Raw genomic sequence first — 23,748 nt, 5'->3', positions numbered from 1 at the left:
CTACTATTTCTAGTATAAAGGAAAATTCAAGTATGGTTTCTGAAGAAATTACACTGCTGAGTTATTTTGAACCAAAACAGCATTTTCTGAATTCTTTGCAATTCATTCACAAACTAGCAACACAATTTAAAACACGTAATCATTCTATGACTCTGGAATGCTACTGAAAAACGCTCTTGCTCCAGCAAGAGGAACTATTATATACCACATTTAATGGGTATTCTAGTAGTCACTAACAGCACCAACAGCTATATATAGTCGGAAAGGGGGGAGAAAAACCCTTCCTATTTTTGAAAGGTACAGATCTATTTTCAGAGCGACAGTCTTCATCATAAAAGTGCAATTCCACTTCATGATAACGGATTTTATCTTGATGTTGTCCCCCTACAAGTTCAGAGAATAGGATGCAAAGATCTACATCAGATATGTGAAATCAAGCAATTAGGAACACCAAGAGAGATTTCAGGGTGCCCCGCTTTCAGAATTCCCTTCATTTTAGATATGGTTGCCACACCTCACCATATGGCAAGCTGTCTCATTCTTCCCAAATGCAGCATGTTTCATTTTCAAGCTTTTAGGAAAATTACACGTTATCAGAAACTTCTTGTCTTTTCAGAATTACAGCTCTACAACCATGTTTTGCTTACAGCTTTATTTTAACAGGAGTCTATTTTCAAGTAATTTATTAAAACATAATGAAAATAGTGTTATCTAATTTGAGTTGCTTTCTCAGGCCTAAATCAAGTTCTCCTTGAGTCATTGGAGAATTTGATAAATCGACACTTATTGAAGTTTCATTGCTTCCACAGGCTTACAGGTTTGGACTGTTTTGAGATGTCAAATAGTACTGCTGCTGATAGATTATGCACCCAAAAGGCAATAGGTCACTGCAGTGTCAAAAAGACTTGATATTTACAAGAAATTGATTTTTCTTGAATCGTAAACAACTTGTAGATGGTCCTATTTAAGGGTCATTGGTTATGGGGTTTATTTCAATTTTTCTAATGTTAAGTATCTATCTAAGTATTCTTAATCAAGTATTATTAATATTTCTCAGAATAAAATAACCAGACATTTACTCAGACTTGGAACTGGAACCAGTAATTGTCTCCTAAATTATCAATCTGAAAATTAACCAACCATGTACATCTTAATCAAACTGCACAGTTTCTCTATACTATTAAACTATTTTTAATATAACAAATTTCAAGTATAAAAAGAATCGATTAGTCTACTAATTTTTTGAGTCGCAGACAAAGCAAAGGGTTGTAAAAAATTAAATGGCTTTGGTAGTTAAGATGTAACAGAAAGCTGTTAAAGACTTTTTAACCAATATGGGGCTATTACTTTGTTTCACTGATGTGTTCAAAATGTATTTTTGTTTTAGCAAATTTTTGTTGTTACCAAGAAGAATGCCATTATGGCAGAAATGGAGAATTCAATAAATAGTGCTTTTCTGTCCAAAAGAAAATAGCCTTTTACGGGTTTAAACCTATTTGCATAAATTATATCAACTAGTAAATGACTTGTACAATATCTAAAAATAATAATCCTGTCAGTATACCAAAATATTGTTATTTGGTCTTTACTAGTTTTTAATGTAGCAAGTAAATAAAACTATGTCCACATTTTAGGAACAAAGTCTACTTGAGCATATAATTAAAAAAAGAGAAAGCTATGAAATTACATTACAACTGTCAGTTTGATTATTTAAAAAATATTTCATACCTCAGATTCTTTGTCACTTAGAGATCCCAAACTTCCAAAACTGTGATTGGAACTCTCATTATTTGTTGAGGCCTGTTCAGAAACAAAGGAATCAAATAATTAACATTTCTGAAGTTACCTGCTAGAAGGTTAGCAATGTTTTACAAGAATTCAAAAACAGGTGTGTTAGTCTAAATCAATATGCAACTTAGAGACTGAGAGAGAAAAACAAGTTGGTAGCATAACTTTTGTCTATAAAAGTTTATGCTACTGATTTCTTTCTTTCTCTCAGTTAATCTCAAAGATGTCACAAGATCCCTCTGCATGATGTTTTCCCAGCTTGTGCTTTAAAAAAACAACATTCTACATTTATACTCTGGTCACCAAATCCAAAGTCACAATATATGATGGATATTTCCTTCCCTTTCCCCTTTCAGTTTCTGCCCTTGGATAGGCTGACTAGGTTCTCAAAGGGTTTCAAAAGATTTTGGGGTTGCATGTGGGAAGGGAAGATTGTTAACTCCTGATCAGATGCACCCTCATTGAATCCTGGCCCATATAATCAGAAGCAGCAGTTTGCCACAGCCAATAGCACTTTTTGTGCTTATTACATTGGCATTTTCTCTTGTCTCTCATTGTAACATTCTCCTTAGTGCAGGTTAGGGGAAGATTATTATCACTCTTTGAACAGACAAACACATGGAAGTGGTACAGTCCACACTACTACTCACCTTTGCTCCAACACTACAGCTTCCTGTACTCCCAGTGCTACCACTCACTACTCCTGTGAATCTAGCTTCTAACAATTCCTGCCTTCTTGGATCCAGGCTATGAAGCTCATCCATTGCACCTAAATAGTAATAATAATAATTTGTTACAGAACATGTAACAGCTAACAGTATCATACCACTACAATTTAATTACATCCCCCTAGATTTTCTACCATACTTATACCAGCAGTAAGGCACCAATTTTCAAGTTGCCTAGATTCCCTATCCAAACGAAAGCATAAACCAAAATATCACATCTCATCCCACCTTTAAGTTATCCATTGTATGAAGAATTGCTTAAATTTGTGAGTAATAGTAATATTTTCCAGAAGATACTAGGCTTCCCTACATCCTGCAAAAAGTTGCAAAGATTGTGCAAAACTATATTACAACAAATTCCTTAAAAAAAATTTTTTTTTAAAACCAACTCTGCATTAAAGCAATTATTATCTCCTGTTGTTGCTTCCAAACAGTTAAGAGTGCCACAAGCTCAGCTCCATAGAACCATCATCACTAGTGATCGGTAAACCTATGCTCCACAAATTTATCTAATCCCATTTCAAATTTATGAAAAAAACAGTACCCACCCACCCGGTCTTGTGGCAATGAATTACAGTTAACCAGACACTGCATGCATTATTCTCTTTTGTCTGCCCTGGGCTTACTGCCATCCAGTTTCACTGTTTGAAATTGACTGGCAGGAAATTTAGTTTTAGTATTATGAGACACTCCGCTTTCTCCACATAAAAATAAAGTATGTACCTTCAAGCCACCTGTTGACTTATGGTGACTTATGAATAACACATTATTAAATAAACCTCTTATTATGTCATCCTTAACTAAAGCTTCAAACACTTAAGCCTATCACTGCAGAGGAAGAGACTAAACATTCCAGCATAGCACCAAGGCTAGTCCAGGATAGAACAGACCGTGGATTTTCTGCTCCCACCCACTCCTCACCCTAGAGCTGACAAGAGTTTTTGGACTCTGAAATCAACATGTAGCTCTTCTTTATTAGCTGTCAAAATGGTTATCTTCTGGAAATTATTGACAACATTAACAGTGGCATCTTATAGTATCCTCCTGAAAAACGGAGTACAGATTTAGCACTCCCAATCCGAAAATCCAAAACTCTAAAAAAAAAGCTTTTTACTGCTAGCTGCCCATTTCCACATTCGAGATCCACCTCAGTTCCTCAGTCTCTTTCCAGCCTTGCACCTCATTCACATCACAAGTAGCAAACAACCAAAATGCAAGGCTGGGCAGCTGCCTTGAGGGTGGAAGAGGGTGGCTGGCAGGAAAACGATGCAAGGCTGGAGAGACTGAGGATCTATGAAATGGCAGGAATCCAAGCATAGTGCTCAGTGTGAATCCATACCTCCCACCGTTTCACAGAACCTCATGTCTCTGTCCAGTCCTACAAATACAGTACAGGAAAATATTGTGTATAATGTGTATTCCTAAATCCAAAAAACCCAACTACCAAATGCTTCTGGTCTCAAGCATTTCAGATAAGAGATACTAAACCTGTACTACTTATTTTTACAATTGGAGCTTATTACAATGTACTTCTCTTCCTCATAAAATCATAGAATCATAGAGTTGGGAGAGACCTCAAGGGCCATCCAGTCCAACCTCCTGCCATGCAAGAACTCACAATCACAGCATCCCTGACAGATGGCCATCCAGCCTCTGTTTAAAAACCTCATACTTCAACATAATTACAGCATGGGAAGCAAAAACATCTTTCTACATAAACACCAGCAAGACTAGAAAATATAAATATCAAGAATTACTTTACATAAACTTTAGAAATTTGAAGTAGTCAAGTTATAAATTCTTGGATTTTAAGGCATTATCATAGGGTTTTCTGGGTAAAAGGCATTTATTAGTGATTTACTGGTGCCTTCTTCTGCATAGTGCTAAATGCTACTGTCACCATTGTTGTCCACCCCCCCATGGAAGCAAGCAATCCCAGCACCACAGAAAGATAGTAACAAGATGGTTTTATGGATACCATGAAGTGCCAAAAAGACAAATAAATTGCTCAAGAGTCAAATAAGACTGAACTCTCCTTCAAACCAAAAATGTGCTTGAATTGTCACATAGTAAAAACACTGGATGGTAAAGAGAGAAAGACAAGGATAAGAATGCTTGTACATGGGGATTTCCATATCCCTTCTAACTACAGCATCCTGCATCCCCTAGAAAACCACCCCTAGGGGTTGAGGGACTCCAGAACAACATTGGATGGACAAAGGAGTTTGGTCACAGTGGGAATTTAATGAAATGAATGAATTGAATGAAATCAGATGGAGGCAATTTGTGTAAGCATTCCTGTCCAATTTCCATATTAATCCCTATCACATATCATGCTGTTCTAGAGTGTCCAGCAACCTTAAGGACAATTTTTCAAAGGACACATAAGGCCTTTTCAGAGGACATAATGTCTTTCAGTTCATTAAAATCATTGTCACATCTGCAGATTGCCACACCCCAGAATATTCAATGGCGGCGAGTGCACACAGATGCACTGATGCAGATGTGAACATGTCATTGCCCAATGAAAAACATGGGGTGCAACCATCTGTGTTTTTGCCCATCTCTCCCCCTGCAGAACTGAATCTCTGTGGATGTGAAAGGTCTACTGCAAATCAAACTTTTTTTGCCTGCTGCTATGAGAACATGAAAATGATTTATGAGTCAGAGACATACAACAGTGAAAAATATACATAAGCAAATGTATACAGAAAAGTCCATCTCTTCTACATATCGTAAAAGTGTCCCAATGCACAGAAATAACTGCAATGCAAAACAGTGCTTACTTAGTCCAATCCTGTCCACATGAAATACTTATTTCCATCACATTATCTTTCATATTGTTCCTTTTACTTCTCAAAAGATGCTATGTTTGCATGCTTAACACACATTGAAATCATCACCCTCATTATGCATTCACCATGTCATAGTGCCAATCAATGAAACAGCACAATTCATTTGTTCTACTTCAAGACATCCAAAAGAACTATGGGGTGGGATGGGGGATGAAATCAAATGATAAAAGGAAACACTATAATAATGATAATTTCAACTAATTCTCTCCAACAGTTGTAACACAGTTGTATTAATGGCCTTCTAACACATACAATGCTGAAGAGTTCATCATTTAGCTAAAGCATGATTTGGAATTCAGTGGATTGTATTCACAGTTAAAGAACTAGTGATTTCCCCACAAGGACAGGTGTATTCATTTTTAAATTTAGACACAAAGGGCCCAAACAGACAGGCCAAAATAAAGCTGCTTCAGGTCACTTTGGAGGTATGCTGTTTAAACGACACACGCATCTTAAGAGTCCAGAAGCTGTGCCAAAGCTGCGCTCCAGTTCTTAGGACTGGAGCATGGCTTTCCTGCCTTTTAGGACTCATGCATCATTTAAACAGCATACCTCCAAAGTGACCCAAATCCGCTTTATTCTGGCCTGTCTGTTCGGGCCCAAAGATTTGAATTGAGTCACCAAGTTCAACTGCTATGATTTTAACTGAGCAGGACTAGTCTTACTTAACATTTAGGCTTAAATAGTTTATAAATCTGATTCTTTACTGCCATTGCTTTGTAAATGTGAATATTTTCTTCCAGAATTAGTGACACTGACAAGTCAAAGTAAACAATATGAAAAGCTTTTGTGCACAAATCAAGGTACAGTAATGTACAATAAAAGAACAGATGTATATTTATATTTATCTTCTACAGAACTATGGAAATGACAAGAAATATCAAAAAATTTAAAAAGTATATTTGATTTGATCCAGGATTCTACTTGCCTAAGAGCAGTGGTCCTCATCTGAGGACCCAAGATCACACTAAACTTCAGCTCCCAATTGTTATTCCCAAATAGGGTAAACTCACCAAATCAATGTGAACTTGGTAAGAGCAAGTACCACTAATTTAACAGATCTACTTTATTTGGGATTAGCATGGAATTGATGCCACAAATCCCTGACCACTGTCTGAGGCTTCTGGAGATCTACACTTGAAAACAAGTGGTCAAGAACATTCTTGAAGCATCACAGAGTCCCTATCGTAGTTAATAAAACTACAGTCAGCCCTTCTTATACACGGATTTTTTATACACGGATTCAAGCATACACGGTTTGAAAATGTTAAAAAAATGTATAAATTTCAAATATCAAACCTTGATTTTCCATTTTTATAAGGGACACCATTTTGCTATGTCATTATATTTAATGGGATTTGAGCATACACGGATTTTGTTATCCACGGGTGATCCTGGAACCAAACCCCAGCATATAACAAGGGTCCACTGTAGTTTGAAAGAGTCACAACTGTCATCATGTTCTCATGTCAAAATACAACCTGAACTTTACTGATTAATACTGCATTAACATTAGCTCAAAAGGTGTCCACATCTTTTAAATGAGTTTCAAAACCAATGTAATTTAATTTAACTTAAAAAACCGCTACACAGACTACATACAGTAATAAAAATTTCAAAATATTTCAGTTATGTATAGCAGGAAGCCACAGCATTATGCTACTTTCCAATGGATACAACCAAGATTTTTGTACACTGCCATCATTCTCTAGTACTAGTATTGACTCCACAACAGGAAAAGATTTTGAGAAACAACCCCAAGCAGCATCTTTGCTTTGTGAAAGACCAAAGTTTAATTTTAAATTTAGCAAATTTTGTAGAAAGAAAAGAAATATTTAAAGTATTTATATTCTGTCTTCCCCTACATTTGCAGAACTCAGTGTAGTTTGCAATAGTCTAAGTAAAACAATCAAAATTATATGTATCAGATCATTGTATTTAATCAATTTATATGTGTTTTCCATATCTAATAAGGTGAAAGATCTGCACTTTGTGCCAACATGTGATATATTTTAAGATTTCCTACTCATATCCTTACAGTTCTTTTGTCACTGTTATATGGTATCAATGATTAATTAGAAACATGTTTATTTTTTATAACAGGAATATGTTTTATGCACATCAGCACCTCACACCTATTCAATAATGTTCTGTGTATGAAATAATCAACACTATCTGTGTCAATTTTGACTCTGCAACAGAATCGTTTAATTCAACCCATTGAATTTATGGTTTCTCCTTATACATCACTGTAATTTAAAAGGATTGAAAGACCAAAGGTGGGGTTTCTCCTGAATAGATCCTGACTTTCCCAGGCACAGACTCCACCTAGGAAACAACCTTAGAGTACAGGCTGATGGATGCTCTGGTCCCTTTCTGCTCTCTCCTTTCTCCTTTCTGAGGAAGGGTGGAGAATGTTACTCTTTCTAGACAGGAGGGAAGGCTTGAGGAATTGCTGCATTGGAGCCCTAGTGGCTTCCCACTAAACAGGAGGAATTAATATGGCTGGTCCAACTGCAGGGTTGCTCTGTCTTCCGCCAGGGAATTGATGACAACAACCACTATGCTGTGTTTTTTGTTTGAATCCATTCTAGTTTTATGGTTTTATTATTTTATCATTTATGATGTATTATTGGTTTTTTGTTGACGGATCTCTTTTATTAACTTTACCATGTTGTTTTTTGGTGATTTTTATGCTTTGGTGTTTGTTTGTTGTTGTTTTTCAAACACTGTTTTTGTATTTACTGTTTGGATATATTTTATATTGTGATGGCTTTTAGCTTTTAACAATAAATTTCTATTCTATTCTGTTTGAATCTGAAGGGCAGAAGATTTTTCAGCTGATACACCACTGAGCAACTAGGCTCGTTATTCCTGTTCCTCCCCTTGCTTTGTCATGGTACTGACCAGAACGAAACCAGCAGAATCTACTTACCATAGTTGACTCTCTGCTAGGCTTCATCTCAGTCAGCACCATGGTAAAGCAAAGGGAGGAGGAAGGATAACGAGCCTAGTTGCTCAGTGGCATCCCAGGTGAACTGTTTCCATCCTCCAGATTCAAATAAATAATATCGTGTTGCAGTTGTTATTGTCGCCAACTACCTGCCAACTGGCCATGATAGTTTTCTGTTTAGTAGGAAAACATGAAGGCTCCAACACAACAATTCTTTGAGCCTCCCTGTCCCATCTGCCATCAATGAAGGAGACATTCCTCATAAGCAGGAGTTATAGTTAGGGTGCGCATAAATCACATAATTGCACCACTCCTCAGAACAGATATAAGTGTGCCCCATTTATTCAACAGGTTAGGGACCAGAACACATAATGGTTCTGCATTTTGACAATCTCCACTTTGTGGCAGTGCTCTGGTCCCTAACCTGTTGAATTAGCAGGGCTTCCTGTACAGTCTTCCCAGTTTCTGGTAACGTGTGGTGTTTACCTCTGGATAATTTTTTTTCCAGAAGCTATCAATACTCCAGGGACTTGGCTGCCTTCTATTTGTTTTACAGCCCCAGAAGAGATACTTGTTGGACCAGACGCATAATTGAACACAGTACCCAGATTATTCTTCTAAAACTTCTCAACTGCTTTTTTCCCTATAGGAATCACTTATCTCAGAGCAGCACCAAGAGAAATATGTCTCAAAGAACATAGCCATGGGGAAAGTCCTGATAAGAACAAGCATTCAGTATCCCTTCCTACCCAGCCACCCACCTCTGTATAGAAAGCCCCCTCCCACCCCCCACTAGAATTCATGAAATAAGCTACATTTTAATACGAATTTACCACTATAATGTCTTCTTAGCTCCAAAAGACTGTTTCATTAGCAATGTGTCCAAGTCAACAATTCAGTGTCTTGCTTAACTTCAACTCACCTTGCATTAAAATCAGACATAAGAAGCATCCTCACAGCAATAAAAAGTGGACAAAAAAGTATTTTCCTCAATCTGTTCAATAATGGCAAGCTAAAGGGGAAAAACAGATGAGAGCATTAGACAGGCTAGTAGTTCATAAAGTTGTCAGCAGGTTATCATTTACAAGGAAATGTTATTCCCATTGCTAGTGAAAACAAAATACTCAAATGAAAAGATCAATACTGTACTACTTTAACTGTTTCAGCTATATAACTGCAGCTGAATGAAGCCCATCTCTTCTTTGACTCCTATTTTTAAAGATACTTTCTGAACTCGAAAAGGAGAAAATGTTGGTAAATTACTCCTATATACCCTAGCTATCCTCCTATACCAGGGGTAGGCAACCCTTTTGAGCCGGGGGCCGGGTTACTGTCCCTCAGACAACTGGGGGGGCGAAGCCAAAAAATAAATAATTAAATAATTTTAAAATAAATAAATAAATAAACCGGGACAGATGTAGGACAAAATTTCAAAATGGAGGGCACTTTTTTAAATAAAAAATGGAGGACACGCAAAAAAATTTGCTGATTTTTAAAAAAATGTTAAGATAAATGCATGTTTCTGAGGCTTCTATAGACAATTGCCCCACCATGCCCCTTGCGCGAGACGCCAAAGGCCCCGGCGGCAATCGGCGGCAGGACCGGGCTGGGGCCTGTCCCAAGGCCTCGCCGGGCCACATCCGGCCCCCAGGCCGCAGGTTGCCTACCCCTGTCCTATACAGAGACAGTTTTCATTTGCTATTAACAGAACTTGATGTAAACGTCATCATTTGCCTCAAGGAAACATTTTTGTAGTATTGTTCTACTACATATCCCACCAACGGTAGCCTAAAAACAACACCCAGAAGCATGATTTATTGCATGTGGCAGTACTGCTGAACATTTGATGTGGAATATCTCTTATTCTTTAGCTTAAAGTGTCTACATGAACATTAGATAGGGTAATGTGACACAGCAATTGACTCTATGCTCTAACACAACAGGAAGGAGTCTTCTCAGCAAAAGTTCCCTGTCCATAGTAAATTAGCAAAACGAAATATGCCCTTCAGATTTGTTAATTTACAAAATGCAAGAAGACCAGTCAACACTTATCTGAAATTGCATAGTTTAGAATCTCAGCATCTTGTTCTGCATAATATGTAGAGCAGTTCAATATTCTAGTTACTTCAAGAACATTTTAATAGCTTGTGAATCAAAGTTCTACACTTGGAAAGTGATCATTCCATGGTGTTTTTTCATTTGCATATTTCATTTTTAAAAAAAACCATTCGTCTCTCCACATTTGTGGCTTTGATTATTCACAGATTTTATTAATATGTTCCTCTAGGAATATCTAGGTCCTCCAGTGCAACTCTATGGTCAACTTTAACTAAAAGTCACAGTGAAGGATCTAGAGATTCCTAGAGAGAACACTCCACTAGGCATTTGTAGCTCCTCCAAGCAAAATTCTATGGTCAATGTCTGGCAGATTGTTACCACAGAGTTGCTTTGGAGGACCTAGAGATTCCTAGAGAGGCATTATATCAAATAAAAACGTAGTACTTTTGTTATTTGTGGTTTTTCCACATTCATGGGGTCTGTGCCCAACCCCAGTGATTGTGGAGGGACAAGCATACAGTATAAGGTGCTTCTGTATAACAGTCCTTCCAACTGGACTAATTTATGCATCAGGAGTATACAGACAAATTTAAAGGGGGAAGAGGCACAAAAACACAAAGGGAGGCCCCTACCACTACTACCATCAAATCTGTTGCTGAACTATCCATCACTAATAAATTTGCTGTTGTTGTTTCTACCACACAACCACTTCTGCCACAAAAATCTTACCATTTAAGGAAACATTGCATAGAGGGACTAGAAATACACCCCTAGGGGCTTACGGAAAATACATTTCTGGTGGGAAACAAAACACATGCCCCTCAGGTGCTATGTTTCACAACAGAATCGCTGGGATTTTGGCAACAGTGGAATTGGTAGAGACTAGGGTGGTGTGTGTACACATGGGCCACATGCTCCTGACCATTGTTCTTAACTAATATACAAATCAACCAAAACTATACGAACCATTCCAACCAGCTATACCCAGACCATCAGGAGGCACTGTAGTTTATCAATTACTCTCCAAGTCCACAGGAGCACTCTCTTTTTCTCACTACATACTTACAATACTTTGGCGGTATCTAAACCGGCCTAGATACATACTAGGGTTGCCTCAGGGCGTCATTTACAGATGCCCCACAAACCTAGGACGTACTCTGTACGTCAAAATGGCGGTGCCCTGTCTACATGGGCGCTCCAATTTTGATGTGACAGATATGCTGCGTCCAAACGGCGCGGCGCAGGCATCACATCATGGCGCCGCTGTAGGGTGCTTGTGGTGCCCTTTCAGTGGTGCCGAAAGGAGCTCCATTTCAGAGCTCCTTCCGCCATGCATATCGCTGGTGCAGCCTTTAAACGGCCGCGCCAGCGATACAGAGAGAAAGAGGCCAAGCAGCCCCTTTCTCCCTTTTCCTGCTGCTGTTTTGCCGCTTCCCCGAGGCCTTGAAAAGCGGCAGATCGGGACCTCTGGGGCTGATGCTGTGGCAGCTCAGGCCCCCATCCATCGGGGAAAGGGGCGGATGCATGCCGCCCCAAAGGGGTGGTCTGTATCCCACCATAGATACTATTTTAAGTAGCCATTAGCTGCATCCTACACACTCCTGGGCTTTGTACTTTGGTGAAGCGTAAGAACTCTCTAGCAGAGAATTTTAAATAACGAGTGATTACAAATCCCAGTATCCACAGGATGGAGCCATGATGGTTGGAATGGTATCAAAGGGCTAAACAGGTTGCACACCTGTAACTGTAATTCTTCAAGCGGTCATCTGTAAACTCACCCAAATGGGTCATCTGCTCTTGCGCAAAACATCATTTGGAACCTTCTAGACCTATTGCATAAGCTTTTAGGCAGTAATCCAGGCCACCTACTAGGCGCCTTACCAGTGCAGTTCCTGCCTAAACCCTCAATTCAATGGATATCATAGCAACAGCATTCAAGAAGTTAAGAAAGGTCAGAAAATGACAACGGGAGGAGGGGTGGGGTTGTGTGAGTGCACAGATGACCACTCGAAGAACTATAATTACAGGTATTCAACCTGTCCTACTTCTTTATGGTCTCTGTGACTCATACAAATGGAAGATTAGCAAGCTATTAATCAAAGTAGGTGGGAGTGGCATGCAACAGATGAAAAACAATGCTATGACAGATGACAGTCAAAGGATGTATCAACCCTAGATCTAGCATTTATTTTATTGTGTGAAATGAAGATCATAGCCTGAAATCAAGTAGCAGCCCTGTAGACATCTTCCAAGAGCATGTCCCTCAGGAAGGCAGATGAAGCAGCCACAGCCCTTGTGGAATGGCTACAAACTTGAACTGGAAGATCCTTTATAGCCAGTTCGTAACCAAATAGATTGTGGATTTCAGAGGAGACAATAGAAAAATATTGCCAAAAAATACTGAAGACCAAATAAAAAGCTTGGATGAACCTACAGCAATGACTGAAGCGGTAAAGTCTGTACAGAAAATGAAGACGATGAAGGCTCCAGGTCCAGTCTGCACCATATTATAAGATTCTAAAGATCAACTCACTGTATGTCTTCAACAAACTATGAACTCTTTTTTGAAAGTAAAGATACAAGATTCAAGGTGTGAGGCCAACAGAACTTTAATACCTAAAGGTCAAGTTCTGAAAGAAACAAAGAAATACAAACCAATTTCTTTACTTAATACTGTAATGAGTACAATATTTTTCCTGCAATTTTAACAGAGAGATTGAAAAAGGTTTTACAGGACTTGATACATGAAGACTAATCAGATTTCCTACCAAAGAGATTTTTAAGAGACAATATTAGAAGTGTCCTGAATATCTTGATAAGCATAACAAGAAACAAATGCCACTCGTTTTTTTAGATGTAGAGAAAGCTTGGAATTAAATTTAAAAAGATTTACGGAAATTGACAAAATTGAAATTGTCAATGTTAGGTTGGATTTCTGTAATTAGGATTACTTTTTTTTAACCTAAAATGTTTTTGTTTCAAATTTTACTGATATTTATTAATGATGTACCATTTAAGCAATGACAGTAAGATATTTCAACTTTCATCTGGCAAGGCAAAAAACCAGGAGTTAGATTTAAGATATTGCAAGATGCAAAACAAAGAAGAAGTTTGGCCTCACTAGATTTGAAGTTATATTACTATGCCTGCTGTCTGGTCTGGTTGAAGACATGAATAACATTGAAAAACAAAATATTATTGCAACTGGATTGTTTCAAGCTAAGATTTGACTGGTATGATGAAGTGGATACAGAAGTTAATAATCACCATGTAAGAAGTTCAATACTGAGAACTTGGAATATTATTATTCTAGGCAATATAGAATGAAATTTTGGAAATTATCACACATCTCTTTTTGCCCGATCCAGGCATGGGCTGGGCACAGATTTAAACGGATCTTATTGCACACCTCAGTGCTCAACTTGGTCACATTGCGTACCCGATCCAGACACCTGGCGTACTTTTCAAAGAACAATACCGTTCTTCTAAAAGTATGTCAGCAGTCCAGTTTGGGCCGGGTTGGGGATGGAGGCATGCGATAAGACCCGTTTAAACCTGTTTAAGCCCATGCCCAGATCAAACGAAAAAAGGTGTCCAATAATCTGCTTAAGAGAAGAATTGGAAGCAGAAGGACATTATGCAGGTCCAAAACGCACTGCAGAACTAATCCAATTTGAGACTGCTTTAACTATCCTGGCTCAATGTTAGGGAATTCTGGGAACTATAGTTTTATGAGACATTTAGCCTTCTCTTTTGGAGAACTCTGGAGCCACAATAAACTACAATTCTCAGGATTCTTTAGCACTGAGCCAGGGTAGTTAAAGTGGTCTCAAACCAGGTTATATCTACAATGTCTTTTGGACCATAGATAACTTACTGAGAAATTTAAGATCTATGAGCAGAGAGATGGGGTAGCCATGGGAATCCCTCTGAGGCCTGTGATAGCAAACTTTTACATGGAACACTTTGAAAAGCAAGCCCTGGAAACAGCACCAAAAAAAGCCCACAACATGGTTCCGATATGTGGATGACACTTTCACCATCTGGAGCTATGGAGAAGAAGATCTGGCTGTGTTTCTGAAAGATCTGAACAACATTCATTCCAAACATCCAATTCACAATGGAAAAAGAAAAGGAAGGTACATTGCCATTCTTGGATGTCCTGGTCATCCGTAAATGGAACCAATGTTTGGACCACACAGTATACAGAAAACCTGCACACACGGACAGATACCTGCACAAAGAACTCCAACCATCACCCAGGACAAAAAAGAAGCACAATAAAAACACTGGTAGACCGGGCAAAAAGAATCTGTGAACCCAATTTCTTGGAAGATGAATACACAACCTCCAAATGGTTTATAAACCGACCAAGAAAATCCAGCAAATGCTATGCTCAGCGAAGCAAAAGAGAGACTCTCTCATGGCCGCAGGAGTTTACCGCATACCAGCGGACAAGTCTACACAGGGACCACCAAACACAGTGTTCAAACACAAATCAAGGAACATGAGAGACACTGCAGACTGGGCCAGCCAGAAAAATCAGCAGTAGCAGAACATGTTATAAACCATCCTGGACATAAAATGCTATTTGAAAACACTGAAATTCTGGACCATGCCAACAGCTATCAGGTCAGAATGCACAGGGAAGCCACTGAAATCCACAAACACCAAGACAACTTCAACAGTAAATAAGAAACCCTTAGAGTTAGCAAAGTCTGGCTACTAGTCCTGAAAAACACTAAATTCAAGACCCAGAAAAATGCAAATGAAAACCACCAAGGATCAGGGTTTTTCCAGCAGACAATGGTCACTAATTAAGCAGACACAAATCCTCCTTGCATACCCTCCCACCTTGAGGCCTTGCCATCAACAACAGAACAATACACAGATTAACATGGGAATCACTCCTTCCTACCCAGGGTCACACAGTGTGTGTGTGTGTGTGTGTGTGAGCGTGCACACGCACGCGCACGCACGCACACACACACACACAACTCTCTTCTATGCCAGCATTCTCTGAAGATGCCATCCACAGATGCTGGCAAAATGTCAGGAATAAATTCTCCTAGACCATGGACACCCACCCAAACTATACATTTAAGATCAATTAAAAAAACCCTCAGGACTTTGAAATGATGAAATCAGAATTTGAAACCCAACTTTGTGCAGAAGATGATCACTCGATTGCGAAGATGTATAAAATGTTGTTAAGAATGGAAATGGAAGCTGAACAAGTTAAAGAATGTATGATAAAACAGGCATAAAATACAGTGCGCCCTTGGCTTACGTGGGGGATTCGTTCCAGCCCCCCCCCCCCGCATAAGCAAAAAAAACACGTATGCTTGAGCCCCATTCACTTGACTGGGGCTCATGCATGCTGCGGTGTGGCGGTGCGCACGCACCGACCCTTGCGCCCCGTGCAACTCTACACAGGTTTGAGCGTATGCTCAAATCCACGTGTGACGCGGGCGCACTGTACTGGTATCAATTTACATTTGGATAAATGGGAGAAGGTCTACACAAAATCTTTAAAATTTACAGTGAATTATGATTTGTAAGAAGTTTTTTTTATAAAATGATTCATAGCTAGAAAGACTTTCTAAGATGTATAAAAATGTTGCAAATAATTTTTGGAAATGTGATCTAAAGGTTGGGACGTACAGTGGGCTCTTGGTATTCGCTGGGGTTTGGTTCCAGGACTCGCCATTAATACCAAAACCAGTGGGTGCTCAAGTGCCATTAAATACAATGTTACAGTAAAATGGTGTCCCTTATATAAAATGGCAAAATGTAGGTTGACTTTTTGGAATTTGTATATTTTAAAAATATTTTCAAGCTGTGGATGGTTGAATCTGTGGGAAAGGTATCTGTGGATACGGAGGGTCGACTCTACTACAACATATGATAGTCATGTGATAAAACTTCAAAACGTTGGATTCAAACTCACGCGATGCTGGAAGATATCCTAAAAATAAAATTCCAGGAGAGACCTGAATTTTCTTTATTGGGAATGATGGTTGGACACTTAGAGTGAAAATACAGAAGAATTCTACAGTACATGGTTACAGCTGTGAGACTTGTGTATGTTCAAAGATGGAAAGAAGCTGAAATTGCAACACAAGAAGATTGGCTAGTGAAGATGTATGAACTTGGAGAAATGGACAAACTGACAATATTAATTAAGGATAAATATTTGGTTAATTTTAACAAGGAATGGATATGTTTATTGTTTTTTCGATACAATTATGGGGTAATATACAGTGGACCCTTGATGTATGCGGGGGATCCATTCCAGACCTCCCTCTGTGTAAAGTGAATTCCATGCGTGAAGCCCCATCTAGATGAATGGGGAACACTCCTGTAGGGCTTCCTCTCTGCATGACCTCAAATCTGCATATGGGAAGCCCTGTATGGAGCGGGGCAAGTGTATCAGTTTTAGGTTTCACAAGATACCAGTAGCAATATGCTTATAGTAATTGTGGACTAGGTTATCATATCCAGAAAATATGTTACAGTGCTCCTTTCCCTTAACCCTCCCTCCGCATAACACGTAAACCACTAAAATTAGTCCTATTTAAAACACACTCTTTGAAATGATTGGATCTATTTTTTGTTCTGTTTTATGCTATTATGTGCTTTCAAGTATACTCCAATTTATGTTTGCTATTTCTTTCCTCTGAGGCTAAGAGAGTGCTGAAGGTCACCCCCCATGGCTAGGCATGGATTCAAACCCTGGTTTCCTGGGCTTCTAGACCAGCAGCAAAACATGACAGAACACCAATATTTTTGCAAGAATAAAATCAATAAATAAATGTTAGTGAGTCATTTGATCAAACAAATGTAATCATTTGTTAAGCCTTTGCCACAACTTCGATCTAATGGTACTGGGAAAATAGGAATTACAGTATAACAAGTTTAAATACGAACAAAAAACAACATACAGTGTGACCTTGTTATCTGCTGAGGTTTGGTTCCAGGATCCTCCGTGAGTAACAAAATCCATGGATGCTCAAGTCCCATTAAATACAATGGCAGAGCAAAATTATGTCCTTTATATAAAATGGAAAAATCAAAGTTTGCTATCAGGAATTCATACTCTTCTTGAATATTTTCAAGCCGTGGATGCTTGAATCCGTGCATAAAAAATCTGGGTATAAGGAAGACTGACTGTATTTGCTCTGCACCATCTTCCATACTGACAGAAATACTAACTAAGAAACATATTTGCTCTTTAGCAAGCAATAGCAATATCAAGTACATTTCTATACCGCTTATCAGTGCACTTAAGCACTCCCTAAGCGGTTTACAAAGTGTAAGCTAATTGCCTCAACAATCTGATACTCATTTTAGCAACCTCAGAAGGATACAAGCCTGAGTCGAGCTTAAGCCCTTTTGCTGGTATAGAACTCGCAACCTTATGGTTTGTGAGTGAGTAGCTGCAGTACAGGCATTTAACTACTGCTCCACCAGGGCTCTCTTTCTAAACCTTTTGATGCAAATAGCCATAGACTGCTGACCCAAGGGGATTCTGCAAATTCAATGGACTACTTTGAAATAGTACCTGCCCATGGCTGGTTGAGCACCATTGCCTGAGGATGCTGCAAATGAATGGATTTTGCTTTTATTTTGGTTTCAATATGTGCAATTCATTACTCATAGAAGTTATTTTCCTCTCAGGAGAAGAGCTAGTGCAAACCCTAAGGCATTCTTGCCTCACAATACAGCTGAGTTAACCTACTCCCAGAAACACTTGATGTGAGTTTTAGTAAGGGGAATCTGACTGGGTAAAAATGAAACTAAATTCCCACAGATATTCAGGAACAAAAGAAGTTGTAGAGGTCCCATTCATAAATCTTGAAATTGTATGTAATGGTGCCCAAGAATGAGGTTCACTGCAGAACTTGATTTTCACTGCTGGAGATAGCAGGAACAAGAGTGAAATAGTAGTGGTACAGTACCATTCTTGCAATTTTTTTTCATATCCAGTCCCATGGAATACCAGACTACACTTTACTGTAGCATAGCTTGATTCTTCAAATACCAAAGAGAAAGATGTCTTATTTAATCATAGACATCTTAATTTTAAAAAATCACATTGTAATCCACCATGATAGTGTGTTTAAAAGGCAGATTATAAATCTATTTGATAAAATGCAATAGGGTTTATTAGGTCACATTTTCACATGATATATATACACTGGCATCTTGGCACTGAAAGCACAAAAGTCATCTATGTATTGGTATCACTAGAGCACCTGAAGTTCAACCCCATTGGATTAGGCATTAAAAATTACTAACTGCAGATAGCTGCAAGGTAAAAGAAGTAAAAGGTAAAAGTAGGAAGGAAGATGAACTTGCTGTAGTATGAGAGCTTAGAAAGTTACTTTTTCAAACTAATTAGACTCCAAGCATCTCCACTGCTATTGTACGTTTTTATTAATAACAGGTTGCATTGCTTGTTTCGTTGTTCATTATGTACCATTACTTTTAAGATCCTTTAAAAATAAAACCATTTTAAATGGGATATGAAAGAATCAAAGTGGAAAAGGGAAGTATAGGGCTATTGGTGGGGCTCTCGTCCTCTTTTCTCACCAATAGCCCCATTTTCCACTTCAGCACAACAACGCCTCTGCCTCACTTCAAGGCTGCCTCCACTGGATTTCAAGCCCTCATCCCTCTGCCTCTTTTCTATTTCCCAGTTAATTTCATATCTCATGAAAATATTGTGACGGATATGAGAGGAGGAGGAGAGCCCCACCAATAGCCCCATACCGCCCTTTTCCATTTCAGCACAAGACCTCTTTTCTGTTTCCCAGTTAATTTCATATCTCATCAAAAACACAAGCATTCACTTTTTACATATTTTGTTCACTTCCTAAGTTTGCTCATCTATTAGTATTTCCACATTTTTATTCTTTCCATGATTTTAACTTCATTCTATATATTTATCCGTATCAGCATGCAAGAATTCTCTTCTAACATTTTAGTGGGTCCCCAAATTTACATTTCTGTAGCTGTTAAAGCTATTAAATAAATTTTCTTAGGGATTTTCTTCAAAACATAAGACACACCTCTCCCTACAAATATAAACATCCATCACATGTTGCAAGAGAATTTTTATTAGGTTAAGGTGGCTTTCCAAAGGGAAAAAATATTGACTAGATAAACATTTTCAAGTAGTCTTATGTAGGTTCTACTTCACCAATATTGTCATGTTTTTAAAACATCTACTTAACCCATGTTTAAGATACCAAGGGGTATTTACATAGCAAGGTTTACCAAAAAAGTTTTCATTTTCTTAACCATCTTTCCAAGATACAGCCAGCCTTCCATATCCACAGATTCAACCATCCATGGCTTGAAAACATATTTTAAAAATATAAATCTAGATTTTGCTATTTTATATCAGGGACACAAATTTACTGGTATTTACTGGTATTTCATGGGATTTGAGCATCCATGGATTTTGGTATCCACAGGGGGAAGTGTGTCCTGGAACCAAACCACAGAGGATACCAAGGGCCCACTGTATTGTTTCTTTTAAGATGCTATGAAAAAGGTTGTTGAAAGGGGTAATGGGACAGTCAAAACTACCAATGAGCATTCCTAAAATAAATATTTTATAGCAACGCTAGTTATTATGGGGAAGATAAACTCCATCAGCTGAAATCTCAAAATGGCTCTCAAAAGTCTAGGTACATGAAAGCAAGCCTGAATGCACCAAATACAAGCTTAACCACACAGCAATTCCTCAGTTGTTTTAGTATCCAATTCAAAACATTTTATCTGAAACTTCAGACTTTATGGTATCAATTAATTCACAGAACATGGAAGTATACAGCCACCCCTCTCTGTCCATGGATTTTTCATTCACAGATTCAAGCATCCATGGCTGGAAAATAGTCAAAGAAATACCAGTATATACATTCCAAAAAACAAATCTTTATCTTGCTATTTTATGTAAGGGACATCATTTGACTATGCCATTATATTTAATGGGACTTGAGCATCCATGGATTTTGGGATCCACGGGGGTCCTGTAATCAAACTCCAGCAGATACCAATAGCCCACTGTATATGTATATATGTTGCCCCTCATATAGGTCTGATTCCGTTCAATATTAAAAAAAAATAGTAGTGGGATTAAATGCAATTAAGGTTAAATAATGTGTCAAAATAGACCAGTCTGTGGCAATTCCTTTCACATACTGAAAGCCTTCAAGTCATATCTAACTACAGTTCTGATTGTATGTTCCTTGTAAAGTTTCGAATGTACTTCATAATCAAAGAAGACCACACACAGAAGTCTGCACAAATTAATATTCTCAGCATCTTTAAAGGGCAAGGAGGTTATTCTTGGAACACTCTGTGTGTGTGTGTGCGTGCGTGTGTGTGCGTGTGTGCGCTATGTTCTCTCAAAAAGTTGTTCACTATCTACCTGAAAGGGGACAGCATAATAATCTAACACATTTGGCATCAGATATGAGTCTTGCAAGTTCCCACCAAACTTGAGTTGAGGGGGAAGTGAGAGATGACAACATCCAGCTGAGAAATGGTAGAAGAGAAAGAGATGCTATGGACTTTCTCTCCCTACTGCTTTCCTTTCAAACAACTCCTTGTTTCATTTTTGTCTGAGCCAAACACCAAGAACTGAACTGAGCCTAGCTTAAGGGAGGTCTGCACAGAGAAATGAAGATACGAAAATATTTTGATGAAGACACCCTTTCTGCTTCTTTGCTTGTGAATGGTCTCATCCCACTCGGCCACTTGATTCTCCTTTAACAGCCACCCATTTTTTTTTAAGGAATGGCATTATTGCCATCATGTATAGCTTTGTGACTCAAAGGAAAGGAATAGCCAATTCAAAGGCTTGTCCCCTAAAAGGAAAATATTGAAAGCCATTTACATACACAAGCAGTAATATGCATTCTTCTCTTGTTTTCCACAATGCAACACTTTTGGTCTGACTCACTGTGTGCTGCAATGTGTAACCTACACACCAGAACAAGCCTCAATTTGGATACTATACTTCAAAACTACACACTCATTTACAAGTGAATGGTGTTGACATTACTACCTGTTATGTCATCAGCAAAACCCAATCAGAGCTACCAGTAGTTGTTTCATCTGCAAATAGTGTAAAAATGGGAAAAAACTCAAATGACTATACTACCTTACACATTGCCAACTCTCTATGACATATTTGCTCTTATTTTCTACACCATTCCACTCTCTCTCTTTAATGCAAATTTCCCTTTACCTGAATGTTTACTAAATGTCACCAATTATAATACATTTTTCAGAAAACCTCAACTTACAAAAAGTTTCCAGGCAGCTAACATAACAACAACTTGAGATATATACTGCTAATGAAAAATAATCAATTTTTAATCCATCATTTTGGTTCTCTACAAAGTAGGTATCATATATCCCTTCTTTGAAGCCACATTCCCTTAGTTTCTTCAAAATTTCCGGTTATCAGGATAACATTTACTTTTAATTACATTGAAAGCATATTACATTATCATGTAAGAATAATTATTTTTATGAGTTATATTGAATTAGTATTATCTGCCCTATGTTTAAGGCAGAGACGTAGCCAAGGGGGGGGGGGGTTCTTGGGGTCCGTACCCCCCCTTCTATTAGAAAAATGAATGGTGTGTGCTGCTGCGCCGCCACATCCAAGCCCTATTATAATGGTGGCACTTAGTCTGGACACCCCCCTTTCCTAAAATCCTAGCTACATCCCTGTTTAAGGGGGAAAAAATTGCTGGTATAGGCTCATGCACAGATTCTACTGATAGGTTCCTTGTATAAAGCCCTACATAGCCTGGGTCCAGTCTACTTGAAGGAATGCCTTCTCCCATACAGTCCTTCCCATACACTCCGATCCTCCAGGAAAAACCTTTTACAATCTAGAAAGGCAAGACTGGCGGTGACCTCCCGGAGGTCCTTCTCTGTCACCACTCCAAAAACTTGGAATGACCTGCTGGAAGAGATGTGCCAGTTATCATCGCTCGAGGCTTTCAAAAAGGCGACAAAAACCTTTCTCTTCTGGCAGGCCTTCCCCGATTGATAATGTTCAGAATCAACTGAATCCCCCCTCCTTTTATTAATTTTCTTATTCGTGGTTTGTTTATTAATTTTGACGTACTGTTATGTATTTTTAACCATGTTTTATAGTTTAATTTTATATTTATGAGGGAGGGCTGGGCCAGAGTCTTGTGGGGCTTGTTGTTTTTATTGTTTTATATTGTATAAACTTTGTTGTTACCCGCCTCGATCCCCAAAACGGAAGAGGCGGGATACAAATAAATATTTTATTATTATTGTTATTGTTATTGTTGTGTGCCTTCAAGTTATTTCTGACTTATGAAGACCCTATTGTAATGCTATCCTGGGGTTTTCTTGGCAAGATTTATTCAGAGGAGGTTTGCTATTGCCTTCCCCTGAGGCTGAAAGAGTGTGACTTGCTCAAGGTCACTCTGTGGGTTTTATGGTTGAGCACAAATTAAATTCTGGTGGTCTTCAGAGTTGTAGTCCAACACTCAAACCACTGACTATGCCATGATAGGTTACTTAGGGGATGGATAATTCTGCTATGTCTCTATCAGGAATGACCACATTATCCAACCATATCTGATGCAGTAATGACATTATTACCCTTCCCAAATAGCAGCCAACTGGCAGATAACACAAACAGATCAGTTATTTGGAAAATCTTGCAGGAACACATGTTTTATGTACAACATATATCACTTGCTGCGGTTTTCATACTACCCCAGTGACCTGCCCATCCTATCCCAAATATTCTCAGTGCTTAATTTAAAACAACAAGAATTACACTATCATTGTTTTTTGATTTTTCAGTTTCTTGTCAGAGAGTTAGCCAACCATAATGGTTTTAGGAACAGTTGAAAACAGAGAACTACACCTATTTTCATGTCATCAATACAGTTTATGTGAAGCACATGCATGCCTTCAACACAGTATTACAACAGCAGATTGCTCAATCTGGCACATACAACAAATATTATTGTAGAAAAGGCAAATACATTTCATCAATCAACATACTCATAATGGTACCTTGCAATATGGCTGTACCCACACTATAGAAAAAGTCAGGTTTGACATCACTTTAACTGTCTTGGTTAGTGCTATGGAATTCTTGGAATTGTAGTTTGTTCTGGCACCAGAGCTCTCTGACAGAGAAAGCTGTTTCACAAAACTACAACTCCCAGAATTCCATAGCAAGCCATGGCAGTCAAAGCAGAGCCAAACTGGATTATTTCTGCAGTGTGTATGCAGCCTATGTCAGCTACACTGGGTCGACTGAGATGAAATACATAAGGACGGCTTGGTG

At 38.5% G+C, this 23,748-nt stretch overlaps 1 protein-coding gene and 1 long non-coding RNA gene across 2 annotated transcripts in view; both read right to left on the bottom strand.

The window, feature by feature from the left end:
- TLK1 (tousled like kinase 1) overlaps window positions 1-9,332 on the bottom strand; it is a 58,812-nt gene extending 49,480 nt beyond the window's left edge. The window contains exons 1-3 of the mRNA XM_089519769.1: window positions 9,247-9,332; window positions 2,439-2,557; window positions 1,729-1,800 (exon numbers count right to left, since the gene is read on the bottom strand). Of these exons, the coding sequence (XP_089375895.1) occupies window positions 1,729-1,800; window positions 2,439-2,557; window positions 9,247-9,253 (198 nt within the window). The 5' untranslated portion in view covers window positions 9,254-9,332. The remainder of the gene's footprint in view (window positions 1-1,728; window positions 1,801-2,438; window positions 2,558-9,246) is intronic.
- The window catches only part of LOC149313767 (uncharacterized), a 38,746-nt gene continuing 24,247 nt past the window's right edge, over window positions 9,250-23,748 (bottom strand). Inside the window, exon 2 of the long non-coding RNA XR_016280859.1 lies at window positions 9,250-9,336. This is a non-coding gene — a long non-coding RNA (uncharacterized LOC149313767). The remainder of the gene's footprint in view (window positions 9,337-23,748) is intronic.

Source organism: Sceloporus occidentalis, unplaced genomic scaffold (assembly GCF_023333645.1).
Source record: "Sceloporus occidentalis isolate IW3139 unplaced genomic scaffold, rSceOcc1.0.p SCAF_4, whole genome shotgun sequence".
Lineage (NCBI taxonomy): Eukaryota > Metazoa > Chordata > Lepidosauria > Squamata > Phrynosomatidae > Sceloporus > Sceloporus occidentalis.
The sequence above is the reverse complement of the archived record's forward strand: the minus strand, read 5'-3'. Positions and strand labels throughout refer to the sequence as shown.